Source organism: Peromyscus eremicus, chromosome 11, assembly GCF_949786415.1.
Source record: "Peromyscus eremicus chromosome 11, PerEre_H2_v1, whole genome shotgun sequence".
In the NCBI taxonomy this organism is placed as follows: Eukaryota; Metazoa; Chordata; class Mammalia; order Rodentia; family Cricetidae; genus Peromyscus; species Peromyscus eremicus.
In genome coordinates, this window is record NC_081427.1 from 60456858 (window position 1) to 60472672 (window position 15815).

At 45.1% G+C, this 15815-nt stretch overlaps 1 protein-coding gene across 1 annotated transcript; it reads left to right on the forward strand.

Moving 5' to 3' along the window:
* Positions 1-4249: 4249 nt before the first annotated feature.
* Ckmt2 (creatine kinase, mitochondrial 2) lies at positions 4250-15106 on the forward strand. Its single transcript, XM_059276535.1, has 9 exons — positions 4250-4401; positions 5959-6157; positions 7482-7577; positions 8003-8224; positions 9440-9525; positions 10580-10703; positions 11531-11665; positions 13611-13736; positions 14981-15106. The coding sequence occupies exons 1-9, from the start codon at positions 4250-4252 to the stop codon at positions 15098-15100; spliced, it is 1260 nt and encodes a 419-aa protein (XP_059132518.1). The 3' UTR covers positions 15101-15106.
* Positions 15107-15815: the final 709 nt, after the last annotated feature.

The window sequence follows — 15815 nt, forward strand, 5'->3', positions numbered from 1 at the left end:
CCCTGAGTGATGTACCCATGAAGTGTATGTGGTTTTTTGAAACAGCAAAAGCTATCTTGCTCGGTTGATATTTAGCCCTTTGCTAACCTTTTGTCTTGTTTCATGATCTGGATGGATTGAGACCCTGGGGGAGATGCATGAGTCTCTGTTGGTGTTAACGGGGTTTTCTGCATCTTCTCTTCCTCAGCAAAGGCCAGCAGGCCACTTTTTACTAACAAAAGGAGAGAGAGAGAGAGAGAGAGAGAGAGAGAGAGAGAGAGAGAGAGAGAGAGAGAGAGATGAAGTAGCCCAATGTAACATGCCAAGGAAATCATAAGTAACTGTCACATCTAAGCTCATATCTCCCGCTCTTCCCACCAAATCCCAGGGTTCCCTGGTGTGAGCTTCCATGACTTACCAGGAGTTAACATCATCCATGTAGTCTTCCTGTTTGTCTGCCCTGGTCTTTGCAGGTATAGATGTTCTGATGGTGCTAAAGGTCTCGGCGTGGCTGCAATGCCACCAACCCTTTCTGTCCCAACCAGGTCTGTCCAGCCTCAAGGCCTTGGCCCCTCTGTTCTCTTTGTCTGAGCAACCTTATTTGAAATAGGCAAATAAGATTGTAAGATCCCTGGAATAATATCTTGCCTGTTTCCTGCATCTATCTCAACCTATCATTATTTTATTTGTTCTGTTTTTTTAAAAAAAAAAACATTTATTTAACTTATTTTATTAACATTGGTGTGAAGATGTCAGATCTCCTGGAATTGGAGTTGCAGACTGTTGTGAGCTACCATGTGGTTGCTGGGAATTGAACCTGGGTCCCCTGGAAGAGCAGCCAGTGCTCTTAACCACTTGAGCCATCTCTCCAGTCCCTTGTTCTATTTCTAAATCCATCTTTCCTGGATAAATTAGGAGCCCTGAGGAAGGCACAGCGTTTATTTACTTTCTTATCTTATCTCCACTGTCTACTGTGGTGCCTGGCACTTAGTAGCCCCCCAGTCAAGAGGTAGTTCCTGAATGAATCTCAAGCTGGACTTGCTGCTGGACTTAGAAACCAGAGCTAGGCCATTGGGGGTCCCAAGATAGAATCAGAAAAGATGGAATTATTCAGTTCACCAAAGCTTGCACTCTATGCTCAGTGTCCAAGGAACTGACGCCTGGGATCTTAGATTTCCTTCAGGGCAGCATTGCTTGAGACTGTCAAAGCCGCCCCTGCCACCTACATCAGCGACACAGACCACACACTTTGCTAATGTCCTATTGGAACTCTCAGAAGTAAATTAGACCTATTATTTCCCAAAACTAAAGTTTGGATGTAATGCCATATCAAGCAGTTATGTTTTGATTCAGATGCCCACCTATGTGCCATCCTCTTAGGAAAGAAGGCCTGTGATTATCAGTGGCCACCAGGCTCTTCATGAAGATCATTCCTTCCCTGTCTTCCTAACACTGCTTCTTCAGAGTCTCTTCAAAAAGCCTCCTACCAGTGAATTCATAAGCAACTAAAAGGAAGAAGCCCAGGGTAAAGGAAATTGCCTCAGCTGCAGGCATCAACACACTTCCTGTCAGCTTAGGGACAGTGTGTTCTGCCTTATGCTTGGGCCCTTGTTGCCTAGAAGGCATTCGGTTAGAACTTACTTTGCTTTGCTAAATTTACAGTAAATCTCAGTGTGACAGCATTGTCCCTCTGCTTGGGAAGCAGAATTGGGACTGTGACGGCACAAAGGTGTGTGTTGGTACTGCCAGCTGCACGTAAGGGCCAGGACGCCTTAGCACATCTCCGTGTCTTTGACGTTCTTAAAGAAACTGGAAACACTGAAGCTCTGTAGAGGGCGAAGAAGTGTATGTGATAAGGTCAGTGTTCAGCCATTACAAGTCCCTAGGACAACTTCAAGAAATGGCTGATTTCTTGTCATGACAGTTTTAGAAATGTATGCCATCGTTAGGACGGGGAGAATTGTGTATTGACATTAACATAGAAGATAAGGTGTTCAATAGGCTGATTTCCCAGGCCAATGTAGGAAAACAACTTCATAAATGTTTAAAGTCTTTGATGCTTAGTCAACAAATTAGAATTTAGCAGAAATTTCCTTGGAGAATCCTACAATTTAGACGCAAACTTAGTTCCCAAAATTCAATCGTGGGAGAAAGGTGATGTCAGAAGGACGGACAGCATTGCGGTGCCACGCTCTCCATGAGGTTCAGCCTTCTCTGGGTGACTCGGGCTTTCAGCCATAATGGTACAGACCAACAAGCTCTTTGGAGCAACCAACGCATCTAAGCTTGCAGCGTCTTAACGTAAAGACCTAGGAGTCCACGCTTTCCTCATTCAGACATCCTGGGTACCAAGCAGGGGGAAAGGACTGATCAATGCCTCTCTTTGCTGTCCACTCAGAGGCCCCCACTAAGTACTCTTGCCAGGTGATACTGCAAGGCTTAACCAGCCTTGTGACTTCTAAGCAGCAACAGGTCCAGCAGGATTCCTTCTGTGCATATTTAATACTGACTTTCCTGGTTTGTTGAGAATTACATAAGTACAGATTAAGATTTATATACATTTTCTTTGTTGTCTGCATTTCAGCCTGCCCTTCATGGCCGTGTTCTTTTTTGAGTATTTATTTTAGTAGCTCCTTTGTAATTGACTTGTTCTTTTGCTGTATTTTTTTCATTCTCATGTGAAATGAGTTCATTGCCTCTTTATCTCTAAAAATATTATTTCCATGGGTTTACTATTGCAAAATTAACTGATACTCATAATTTCCTTGTAGGTGAACTGTCTTCTTTCTGCTTCTAGTATATTTGTGTCTGGTTGAAAGCATTTGCTTAGGGGTTAGTTTCTTCAGGGTTTGATCATATTACATTATGCCTCCTTTACTTTATCAGTTCTGGAAAATTCTTGGTCATTTCCTTTGAGACAACACTCTGCTTCCTCTGGTGTCTCTTCCTGTGACTTCAATCCAGTTTGTATTCAACTTTCCCATTGTAATTATCAATCATATTTCCTAATCTATGTCTCAGATTTTCCATTTTTTTCTGCTTCTCTGTGCTACATTCTGGGTATTTTCCTGAGGCATACCTTCCAGTTCATATTCTTTCTTCAGCTGCATCATTTGCAAAACTTCAATTCCATTATCTTTCAGGGTTTTTTTTTCTTTTTTATTCTTTGGTTTGTTTCTTTAGACAAGATCTTACAACATAGCCCTGGCTAGCCTAAAACTCACTATTCAGACCAGTTGGCCTCAAACATGATACAATTCTCTTGCCTCTTATTTCCAAGTGCTAGAATAATATATATATATATATATATATATATATATATATATATATATATATATATATATATATATATATAGAGAGAGAGAGAGAGAGAGAGAGAGAGAGAGAGAGACCACCATGCTTGGTCATTCTTAATGGTCTCTTGTTACTTGATTGTAATTATGGTTGTAATTATGGTTTAAATAATTTAATTATTTATAAATAACTTCATTATTTAAACATTCATCTAGAGCCAGCAGTGCTCTTGTCTGGCAATTCCACAATCTTCAGTCATTGGAAGCCTAATTCTGTTGTTATTTTTTCTCTCTTGTCTCCTTATTTGTGTCTTTAGATATGGTTGGTGATCTTTGGTTGAGAATTTGTTGTTTCATCTTAATCTGCAAGAATCCAAGACCTAAACTAAATATGATTTTTTTAAAGAAAGATTTTAAGGCTGCTAGAAGCCAAGGGATAGATTTTTCTTAACTTTGAACAACTTCATCCCCTTTCAGGGGGTCCTAAACCAGCATGGAAGTTTGGGACACCCCACCTCAACCTTCTGAGTCAGAAGAGCATTTGCTCTTAAGATAACCCAAACGTGTTTTCTGTTACTTTGAGCTCTGACACAAATTTGTTTGGGGTGTACAAAGTGGGACAATGGTCCTCAAAGAATTTCAGTACCTCTTAGAAGTTCAGAAATCCATTCTATTCAGAGTCCTGTTGTATGGTTGAAAAGTCTAAAAAGCATTCGGTTTGTCTAATATATAGAAATAGATAACATTTGTTCATTTTTCTCTGTAATTGCTTGAGAAAATGATAAGCTCATCCACAAAATATGAAAGCCCTCATTTTCTTTATTAATGTAAAGAAGCACAAAAGGAAGAACTAGATAAACAAAGCCAGCAGAAGGGACATGGCCCCTGCAGATCGCCTCCTCGCTCCTTGCTCTCCATGCAACAGTTCAGTGCCTGATAGAGCTTCTTTGCTTCCAGACACTCTACCAAGAAGAAGGATGGCCAGTGCCTTCTCTAAGTTGCTAACTGGCCGCAATGCATCGCTGCTATTTACTACTCTGGGAACCAGCGCCCTGACCACTGGCTACCTGCTGAACAGGCAGAAGGTGTCTGCTGATGCCCGGGAGCAGCACAAGCTCTTTCCCGCGAGGTGAGTCCCCCTGGCTTTTAAATAACTCGGAGTGTGAACCAGACACGCGTTCTCTCCTGATAGAAACGGTCAGTGAGAAATCCTCCTTTTTGTTTATTTATTTATTTATCTATTTCTATCTCTTTTGTTTGAATGTTTTGTCTGGGTGTATGTCTTTGCGCCATGTGCATGCGGTGCCTGCAGAGGCCAGAAGAGGCTGTCAGATCCCCTGGAACTGGAGTCACAGACAGTTGTGAGCTGCCATGTGGTTGCTGGGAGTTGAACCTGGGCCCTCTGGAGAGCAGACAGTGCTCTAAACCACTGAGCCATCTCTCCAGCCCCTGAGAATCCTTCTTTTTGTCTTTCTAAATAAGTCAAACTTAACGATCTTTTTTGAAACTCATTAAGCCTGATGACCTGTGACAAATATAAGGGAATATGTCATCACTCTTACCCAAAGCTTGCCATGCAGTTCAATAGTAATAACAGTGATAGTTCACATTTATTGAGCACTTACATTATTAGACTATCTGTTAACATGTGTGTTAGGCCCTTTTACATGGTGGATGATTTAGCATCCTTTAGTAATGAAATGACTTAGAAATAGTCCAAATTCATGCATTTAGTGCAGCCAAATGCAAACCCAGCCCTCTTGATATGAGACCCATGCTTTACTCACCGCTCTACTGTATTCTAGAAAATGTGATCATGGTATTGACTTTAAGTGTGAGCACTGAGGGACATTGCTGATGACAGGAGTGTCACAGAGAAGGTGAGGTCAGATATTCTGTTGCCCCAGAATCTCACTGTGTCCAAAACACCAACACACTGAGTAGTTTGAGCAGAGTGATTGTGTCCTAGGAGTCCATGTAGGTGGGAATAGAAGAAAGAAAACAACTAAGATGTCCTTGGAGACATTTAATCTCTGGTAGAATGAGCATCTCTGAGGGAATCAGACGAACCATGTACCCCAGGAATCGCTGAGGGAGATCCCTGTGTTTGAGTCTATGGTGCTCCTCAGTTCATATTCTTCAAACAGTAAATAGCCAGGGTAAGACAGCATCCGATGTGGAGTCCTTCTGTGTGTTATCCCAACAAATAGTTACCAAATGCTTGTGTCCATGGCTGGTCACTGTTCTGAAGACAAGACAGGTCTCTGTTGTCATAAAGCTTGTCCTGTAGGCAAAGGGCAGAGAAGTAAACAGCACTCTAGATAGTTCTGTCTCTGTCTCTCTCCCTACCACAGACCCAAGAAACCAAATTCATTGAATTTTACCAACACTTCTGGGCAGAAGAGAAATCTACATATGATTTCAATTCATTTTCTGACTTCCTTTTCTCTTTCCCTCTCTTGCTTCTGTAGCATCACGGGTTTCCTGCTGGGTGGGGCCGTGTCCTGTTCTCTAGCACTGGTTTATCCTAAGCCTGGCTTACTCAAGTCAGGACATGTAGGTGTCTCTATCCAATGTCCCCTGTGCCCACTGGGCCAAGAGAGCCTGGTTGAGGGTCCCAGAGAAACTGAATCTTTGATAGCCCTTACTTGGGGGCTACAGGTCCACAGCCTCTCTCCTCCCACAGCGCAGACTACCCTGACCTGAGAAAACATAACAACTGCATGGCCGAGTGCCTCACTCCCACCATCTATGCCAAACTCCGAAACAAGATGACACCCAATGGCTACACCCTGGACCAGTGCATCCAAACCGGAGTGGACAACCCCGGCCACCCCTTCATAAAGACTGTGGGCATGGTGGCTGGTGACGAGGAGTCGTATGAGGTAAAAACAAGGGTGGCTGGTTCCAGAGGTGGGGGCTGCCCCATATGTGCTTGAGGTGCACTACTATGGGGTCTTTACCTTTCTTTGGAGCCCAGCTGTTTGCATTCTCAAGAAGGGCTCCAATAAAGGGAACTCTCATAGAACCCTTGGGAATCCTTTCTGGAATTATGAGATGTACAGCTAGGGACAAGGCTTTCTTTAGCACTGTGCCAGCGTCCCTCCTCAAAGACAGAGTCGTTGCATGACAAAGCTCTCTGAGCTTGTCAAAGGCTGTGTTGGTACAAAACAAATTAAATTGAATGGTATGTACTCATCAGAAGACATTCGAGCGTTTGTGTCTGGGTTTGTTGGGTGGGGCTGATTGTGTGTCTGTAGTTTGAGACTTAACTTCCCATTACTGCAGCACCGACTCCTGGGCTCACCAAGATTCTTGGATCCAGCCTCATGCTTGGTGCAGAGGTACGGTGTCTGCTTGTAGCAGAACTCAGTACTGTACCTGTCTCCACAGAGAGCCTCTTCATTGTGACAAAAGCCCGCAGCCCGACTCCCTCATTCTCTCTCTTTCTACTCTTCTGTCATAGAACCAAAGGCAGTTTCTCAGAAAAGTTGCCGTCAATGGACAAGAAGGGGTCATCCTAAGTAATATAACATTAGCTTATAAGCTAATGTTATAAGCATTAGCTTATAACAGAGACTCAGACAAAAGCTGTTTCTCTGGTCTCGAAGCCCTTCTTTCCACTCCCCGTAACTCCCAAGGCTGCCGAGTACTCTGTTATTAGACGTAACTTCTCTTGGCATTTTTCAAAAGACTACCCATGCCTATTTGGTTCATGCGGTTGATTTGCTCTTGGATTGGACAGGCTCACAGGGTAAGGGACCCTTGCTTTGTCCTATGGACAGTTGACGTCCCCACAGACTCAGTCTTTTGCTTAGAATCTTAGAGCCCCATCTCTTTTGATCACAAAACTTGCTTAGCCTCCAAGCTGGTGGCTTTTTCTAGCTTACAAAACGGGGTTCTTAACCACCAGATTTTCTCACCCAGTGTGATAACAGTGAGCTTGGCAGAGTCCTTGGGGCGAAGTTGCAGCGTCCAGCAGCCCTGGGCTCTCTCAGGAGCAAGGTGGCTCTGAATGGTTTTCTCTGGTGTACATTGGTCCTTTGCATTCTTGTCTACTAGTCCACTCTCATGCATGTCCTCCGTGGTAGCATGGAGACTTTCAGAGGAGGCCATCAACCCTGTCCTTGAGGAGAAAAGGGGACAAGCGAAAGCAGAAGTCCTTTGCTATTGGGTGAGCCAATTACAGGAGGATATTCTTGCCTACAGGTGTTTGCTGACCTTTTTGATCCTGTCATCAAACTAAGGCACAATGGTTATGACCCCAGGGTGATGAAGCACCCTACGGACCTGGATGCATCCAAGGTAGGGTCCAGCCTCCATTCCTTCTCCCCATAAAAAAAGGCTTTCCTGAATCCACAGGCAGAAGAGGGAATCTAAGAGCCCCTACCCTGGTGAGATGTCCCTGGAAGGTCTAAGATGGCCTACCTTCAGCATATCCACTTGAGGGCTAGGGGAGGTTAAGAAGGTCCTTTAAAGATGCCTCTAAAGGACAATTAATTGATGAGAACTTTAAACTTTATTACAGCATTTTACCCCAACCAAAACCATGTACTCTAGACCCACCTTACTTAACTAAGGCTCCTTAAGTCACCCAGCGGTTAGCCACATAATGCAGTCATGTGATGCTCTCTGTAATGCAATGCCTGAGGGTTTCCAGGCAAGCCGTAGGTCAGAGGACTGTGCTCCGTGGCTGCCTTGCTGACTCTCCACTCTGCTCCACCCGGCAGATCACTCACGGGCAGTTTGATGAGCGTTACGTGTTGTCCTCTCGGGTGCGCACTGGTCGCAGCATCCGTGGACTGAGCCTGCCTCCTGCCTGCTCCCGGGCGGAGAGAAGGGAGGTGGAGAACGTGGCCATCACTGCCCTGGAGGGCCTCAAGGGGGACCTGGCTGGTCGCTACTACAAGCTGTCTGATATGACCGAGCAGGATCAGCAACGGCTCATTGACGTGAGTAGGTGATAAATCACCCAGGGGCTGCTTGGAAAGAGGCTGGACCCACAGCTCTGCCTTGGCCTCTACCCACTTAAGAGCTGACCTGCAGGGCTGAAACCAGCGCGGGGCTTCCACAGCTTCGGTGTTAAGAAATCTTGTCAAGCCATGGCTAGAGTCTGAAGAGGAAACTCCAGTACGAGTGCTGGGCTGGGCACAGGAGGGTGGAGGTGAATGGGGGATCTGCCTCTTGTTATCTATGAACAAATGAGAACAGTTGAGTGTGGAAATCCTATTGGTGCCTAAACACTGATCTCTGGTACCACACCCTAAGAAAACTCTGGAAGCAGAGAGGATCTAGGGAGGAAAGGAAGGTGTGTAACATGAATTGCTAAATGGTTTTTTATTAATAAGACCATTTAGCAATTTGTGTTACAAAGGTGATTTCCCTGACTGGTATGGATGGAGCCAGCGGGTACTGGCTTCAGACACTCATTCCTGCCGCCTCCCAGCACCTCTGGGCATCTCTCTGGCTCTAGAGCAGACAAAACAGAGGTCCTCTGGTTTTGTGAGACAAGGTCTCAGTATGTAGCCTATGCTGGTCTCAACTCACAGCAACGTTCTTGACTCAGTCTCCCAAGTGTTGGGCTTGGGTTCTTTTATTTCCTCATCAACACGAAATAAAACAGAATGCATTTTTCAAAAGTAATGTTTAACTAAACTCCAAGAAAAGGAGAAAGAAGATTCTGTCATCTCAGAAGATGCAAATTACATGAACCATCCCATTTCCAAACCACACAGGACAGCTACGTAGTTGGTACGCCTTTATCTCCTGATGTGTGTAGAATCGGCAATCCATCTGCTTGCTGTTACAGAGCAAACCCATATCTGCCTTAAACAGCCACCTGTTTATGGGTGAGCTTCCTCGTGGGCAATGGCTCAGGAGCTATTTGACCAACCTTCTCCAACCCTTCCTGTCTTCAGTCTCCAAGATCTCCCCCTTGTTAAAGATTCTGGAAGGACTCCTCACATCTACTTGGTGTCTTGTCTCAGTGTGAGTTCTGGACATTGGTGTTTTCATTTTTAAAAGCTCTGGAGGTGTTGTGGCTCGCAGTGAACCTGAGAAACACTGCCTGAGAGGCCTCTGTATCTGTAAGTTGAAACTTGATCACTGGCCCATGCCAAGTCAGTCTCACAGACGATTCTCTCTGCCTTGTCACTTTTGGCCCACAGGACCACTTCCTGTTTGACAAGCCAGTGTCCCCTTTACTAACATGTGCCGGGATGGCCCGGGACTGGCCTGATGCCAGGGGAATCTGGTACGGATGTAGTTTTCACCTTTTCCCTGTGTGTGGAGACTCTCAGCTCGCCTGCTTGTTCTAACCCGAGGTTGCTGTGAACTGCAGTTGACAGCATGCCCGCTTGAGCTAAATGGAGAGCCAATTCTATTTGAAAACGGTGTGTGCGCATGTGTGTTTGCGCGCGCGCGTGTGTGTGTGTGTGTGTGTGTGTGTGCGCGCGTGTGTGTGCGCGCGCGCGCGTGTGCGTGTGTGTGCGTGTGTGTGTGTGCGTGTGTGTGTGTGTGTGTGCGTGCGTGCGTGCGTGTGTGTGTGTGTGTGTGTGTTGTGAGATGTTTCAAAAGAGATATAGGAATATGAGCTGGTTTGCATAAATTATGCATGGGGGAAACTATTCAAAAGAAAGATATTTCATGTTAATTAGATAATCTGCCTGTGAACTGAGGACAAATGAACGCGGAATTAGAAATTATCATATTGACAATTGATAATATTGATATGATAAGCCCTCCCTAAATGAGTGAATAGCTACTCAGTGTCTACACATCCTTTCTAACAGTCCTCAGCGTACCTTGGCTTGGTTATCCCAACTGTCTCCAAAAGGAGCTAAGGAAGAAAGTTCACAAGAGGGTAGACAGCCGGGGTTTATATAGCAAACACACGTGTGAATTCTTGGGATGTAGGTAAAGTTCCCCCATCCTTGCCTCCTACTTTTTTTTCCCAAGAAACATAAGCTTTTAGTTGAGCCTCTCAGGAGACAAAACACTCCTAACGTCAGAGCTAAATGCTACCATAGGTGAGCTCTTGTCGTCTTGTTCGGGGAACAAGAGGAAGGGTTGTATTCTTGTGAGAGTAGAACCGTGTGTAGCATCATTAACGGCTGGGTTTAGTACTAGTCTCCGTGCTGGGAGGTATCATTATTTTGTGGTACTTGTTCGGGCACAGTTAAGAGATAAGGGCCATCTAGGGAATGGGGAAGGTGAAATGAGGCAATCAAGCTCCAGAGGTAATGAGAATTTTCATGTGTTGGGATCAGTGCAATTAACAGTCAGCACCACATTTCTGTCTTCATTAGGCATAATTATGACAAGACATTTCTCATCTGGATAAATGAGGAAGACCACACCAGGGTAATCTCAATGGAAAAGGGAGGCAATATGAAACGAGTCTTTGAGCGGTTCTGCCGTGGACTAAAGGAAGTAAGGTTCCATTAGGGGTTTGTAGATATCCATCAAAGCAAATCTCTCTCTCTGGTTTCCATTTCTGCATATGTATTCTAAATTATTATTATCATCTTATTTTACATGTGTGAGTGTATTGTGTCCTTGGAGGCCAGAAGAGGGCATCGAATCCCTCAGGACTGTACGAGCAGATGGTTGTGAGCTGCCATGTGGGTGTTGAGATCTAACGTGGTCCTCTGGAAGGGCTGCCAGCGCTCTTAAGGCCTGAGCCATCTCTCTAGCCACTGTTTTCCATTTTTAAAAAGATACTTTGATAACTTCCAAAGTGGGACTACTTTTTTCTCCTAAGAATCAAATCTTCCAGAGCAGTGCTTTCTCTTTGCGGAAGTCTGTGACTCACTGGTTATTTTCTCCTTCTTTTCTGAACATGGAGAGGGTATGGTATAGGGTGGGGACGGATAAGTGCATGGAATGGCAGAGGTAGAATCGGGTGGGAGTGGGTGGGCTGGGAGGTGGGACTGGATGGGAAGAAACAAAATAGATTCTCACGGGCTTAATCTGCTGAGAGTTCCTATGTTCTCCTACAGTATTTGCTTGAAAAGGAGTATCAGCTGCTATTTATGGAGAGCTCAGAATCTTCTAGGGACCATGTCAAATGCTTTACATGGCCATCTGATTTAATAGGATCATTTTTATACTCTACAGAAGAACTATTAAGTACAAGTACCACAGACGCACTACAGTTTCATTCATGTGCTCTACTGGTCCCTCTCCCTGGTGTTTGATGCCCTGAAGGACTAGGTATTTGAGAAGTCTGCCCTTTGTTCATTGCTGGCTCATTGTAGGTGGAACGGCTGATCCAAGAACGAGGCTGGGAGTTCATGTGGAATGAGCGTCTAGGATACATTTTGACTTGCCCTTCGAACCTCGGGACTGGATTACGAGCTGGTGTCCACGTTAAGATCCCAAAGCTCAGCAAGGTAATAACATGTGACCAGGAGCTTTGTTGGGTCCCAAGAGGATCAGCTCAGATGTGATGGCTTTTCAGAAGGTGAAGGAGATGTCTGTGTTTACTTCTTAACCCTGGCCTTTGCCACCTGCAATGGAAGAGGGATGCAAAGGGCAAAGTCTGGCTTGAAGTCCTTGGCATTCGTTAGGATAAAAGGTTCAGGGCCTGTGAAAAGGGGATGGTCTACAAGAGTAGTGCTTTTGAGTCTCCATCATGTAACAAATCAGGGTGTGGGGCTGCCCTGCTCTGCTCCCTAGGGCTCCTCCCTTGTCCTAACAACTGAGCCTGTGTGAGAATCACCTGAAGGGAGATCTTGGGCGGCACAGATTGCAAGGCCACGCTTGTGCAATTTTTTTCTTTTCTTTTCTTTTTTACATTTTGTATTTGCATATTTGTGTTTTGTGCAGTGTGGGGAGCACGTGGGTACACAGTAGAGGCCAGAGGATAATTTCCAGCTTCCAATGAATGAAGTCAGGTTGTCAGGGTTGGCAGCAAGTACCTTTGCCCACTGCACCATCTCCCTGGTCCAAGAATTTTTATTTCTTGCAAGTTTTCAGGTGACTCTGAGGCTGCTGATAGGGGCCTTGTTTGGAGGACCACTTAGAGAATTTTCCTCATTTGCATAGTCACAGTCCTTCTCCATGTTCTAGAATGTGAGAAAAGGAGAGTGCATGTAGGCATGTCCATGACAAGACTTAAGGTGTAAGGGGAGAACATGCAGACATGTCCATGACAAGGTTTAAGGTGTAAAGGGAGAGCAGGTAGGCACATCCATGACAAGGTTTAAGGTATAAGAAAGGAAGTGGCACACACGACATCTGCTCATTCTGTTGGTAAGAGCTCAGACAGCAAGTAGCTACATCTTCACCTCCATTGCTGGACAGAGGGGTAAGGGATCCAGAGTGGGAGCTAGCCATTTCTGCCACAGCATGCAAAGTAAATCAAGGAAGTTTAAACAAGTGCTCCCTATCAAGGTAAAGGTATGTGATTTTTTTATTATTCAAAATTCCAATGCTAAGGAAATGATTGGCAGTGATTTAACTTCATGATTTTAATTATAACAATGAAACTGGTGTACAGGTGAGTAGTACATACAAAAGTTGGCACCCGCATGCACATATACGCGTGTATATTTATATGAAGATAAACGTGGAGTCAAATGCCCCAGGTTTAATTGCTACTCTGCCAACTTCCAGCTGTCTGACTTTGGGCAAGTTATCTCCTCTTGAGCAGTTTGCTCATCTTAAGTGTGGAGGTTGGTAGAGTTTCAGTTGTCTCCTACAAGCTTATATGTTAGAGACTTAATCCCCCAATTCACATGTCAATGGCGTGTGTAACCTCAGGAGGTAATAAGGATGGCTGAGGTCATAGCTTTGATCTCCATGATGGTGTTAATGGCAGTACAAGAAGAGAGATCTGAGCTAGCGCACAAGCTCTATCTCACTGTGTGATGCCCTCTGCAAAACCATGATGCAGCAAGGGCATCCTCACCAGATGCCACAGGTGCTGGCTCCGTGCTCTTGGACTGTCCACCTAGCTGTAAGCCAAAAGTGCTTCCGTCATTTATAACTGACCTGATCTCCAGTATTTGGTCCCTCCCCCCTCAAGATAACATGTAGCCTTAGCTGGCCTGGAGTTCAATATGTAGACCAGGCTGGCTTCAATATCACAGAGATCCAGCTGTCTCTGCCTCCAGGGCACTGGGATTAAAGGCATGCGCCAACATCCCCTGGATCAGGTACTTTTATATGGCACCGGAAAATGGGCTTTGATGGGGTGAAAATAATATCCGCTTCGTTAGATTGTTGGAAGGCTTAGAAGTTCCAGCCAGTGTCCACGTATGCTGTAAATACTTTATTGTTACTGCCCCTTATTACATCTTTGCTCAGTGACTGCAACGATATCACTTCTCCTAGGATCCACGCTTTTCTAAGATCTTGGAGAACCTGAGGCTCCAGAAGCGGGGCACAGGCGGCGTGGACACTGCGGCAGTGGCGGATATATATGACATTTCCAACATCGATCGGATCGGTAGATCAGAGGTAACGTCTCTCTCTCTAGCATGGGCTAATGAGGTCGGCCTAACTGAACGAGGACATGGAAAAGCAGCCTCGACTGCCTGGCCTCCACGTCCTCTTTCCCCACCGAGGCCTGAGTTAGCCTTTCACTGCAGTGCTTCTTTTGCATGGAAAACAATTCAAGAAAGATACACAATCCCTTCTGGGCACTTGTAGGCAAGTCAAGGAATCATAGAGGAACTGGTGTTATGGACCAGCCCCCTGAGAACTATTTCAGCCATCTTCAGCCACGGGAGCTCCCTTAGGCTAAAGGACAGCAGTGTTTTATCCCCACAGACTCAGAGAAGAGGTGTGTCGTCGTCCCTCTGAGAGTGGGAAAATGTGAAAATCCCTCTTGATGCTGAATTTCCCTTGCTGAGGACCACAGGGTATCATCTTCATTTTGACATCGTAGATGCTTAATAGTTTCGAATGCTTTAGTTGTAGAGTTCAGTTGGTGAAAGAGGTTTGGGATAGTTATGTCTAAACGTGTGCCCATAAGACAATGCTGAGGGACTCCTGTGAGTGCATGGGAACAATAGGCTTCGTCGATAGGTAGAGGCTGTGAGGGAGATGAGTCTGGAGAGCTCACTTAGGAACACACAATTGACTACTAAGGAAATGCTGATGGCAAGTTCCATGGCAAGCCATCTCAACCCAGGATGCAGCTGCTGGTGAGAAAAATAAACATGAAGGGCCACTAGGTAAGGTTATTCTCTCAATTTGCATAGCAACTATCAAACATAACTTCGTGTTTTATTGTAATCTTCTAGGAGATTATTATAAAAGCTAGTAAAATGTCTAAAAGTATTTTTAAAACCATGTATTTAATCCAGCAGCCCTTATTCTCTCTCTCTCTCTCTCTCTCTCTCTCTCTCTCTCACACACACACACACACACACACACACACACACACACACACAATTTTTTTAAAGAGAGGAAAAATACAGGGGATGAAAACTAATGATTTTCCAGTATAAAATTCTCCCAGCAACCCCGCCCTAAAGAAGTCTTGAGAGAAAACCTTAAGCCCCGCCTCCTCCACCTCCACATCTGGCCCCAGCCTCAGGATGACCCCCTCACACAGTGCCCTGATTGTGAGAAAGTCCTACTAAGCACAAAGTTTCCCTTCTGGGGGCTCTGAGGCACCTCATGCTCCAATTAATCACCCCCTTCTCCTTTCTTCATGTGTCTCCTCCCCGTGGTCATCCCTCTCTCTCACCGTCAAGGTGGAACTTGTTCAGATCGTAATCGACGGAGTCAACTACCTGGTGGATTGTGAGAAGAAGCTGGAGAGAGGCCAAGATATTAAAGTGCCCCCTCCTCTGCCTCAGTTTGGCAGAAAGTGAATTTTCCCTCCCAGTTTATGAATAATGTGTCTGCTGGTACGACAGACACAAAGAAGTCTCTGCTCTGAGAGTTTTTGTAGACTTGAAAACATGTAAAATTGTAGGTACTGCCATTTTACAATAAAACTCTCCTTAATATCATTGGGCTGTGTCTCTGATTTCTAACAATACCAAGAAGGTCAGTATGTCCAACTACAAGCAGCATGAAGGAAAGGTATTTTAAAATACTAGGGCTGACGTTTTAAGGCCACATAGAGATTCATTTAGATAACTGTTCAACTCTCCAGATGTTAAGGCAACCCTGTACAAATGCCCATGGACATCCCTGGAAGCGAGGAGCTGATACGATCATTTCCAGAAATTGGGGCGAGAGGAAACTCTTTCCTTTGAAAATGGGGGACCTAATCAAAAGGCTATTCCAATGAGGACAAACAGGCTATGTATGCATCAATTCAGAGCGATTCAGCCCTGTCCATGGTATCTGGCACAAACTCGAGCAAGCAGAGGCATGGGAAAGCTTTGTAGTTAAGAAAAGTGGTACAGGTGTGCTCTGATCGCTGCTGTGTGCAGGGAGGCAGGCTAGCAAGGAGGGCATCCAGAGTACAAGTCTGTGAAGAATATTTAGCTTTACCTGTTGGTGCTGAGTTTGAGCAAGAGATCTGTCCATCATAAACCACATTCTGGTCATGCTGAACTGATTGCTCCAAAGACTGCA

What these genes read in the sequence shown, in the direction of transcription:
- Ckmt2 (XM_059276535.1), top strand. Translation starts at nt 4,250, where the DNA reads ATGGCCAGTGCCTTCTCTAAGTTGCTAACTGGCCGCAATGCATCGCTG. An exon ending in CACAAGCTCTTTCCCGCGAG is followed by an intron (nt 4,402 to 5,958) that starts GTGAGTCCCCCT and finishes CTCCTCCCACAG; the next exon opens with CGCAGACTACCCTGACCTGA. An exon ending in GTGACGAGGAGTCGTATGAG is followed by an intron (nt 6,158 to 7,481) that starts GTAAAAACAAGG and finishes TCTTGCCTACAG; the next exon opens with GTGTTTGCTGACCTTTTTGA.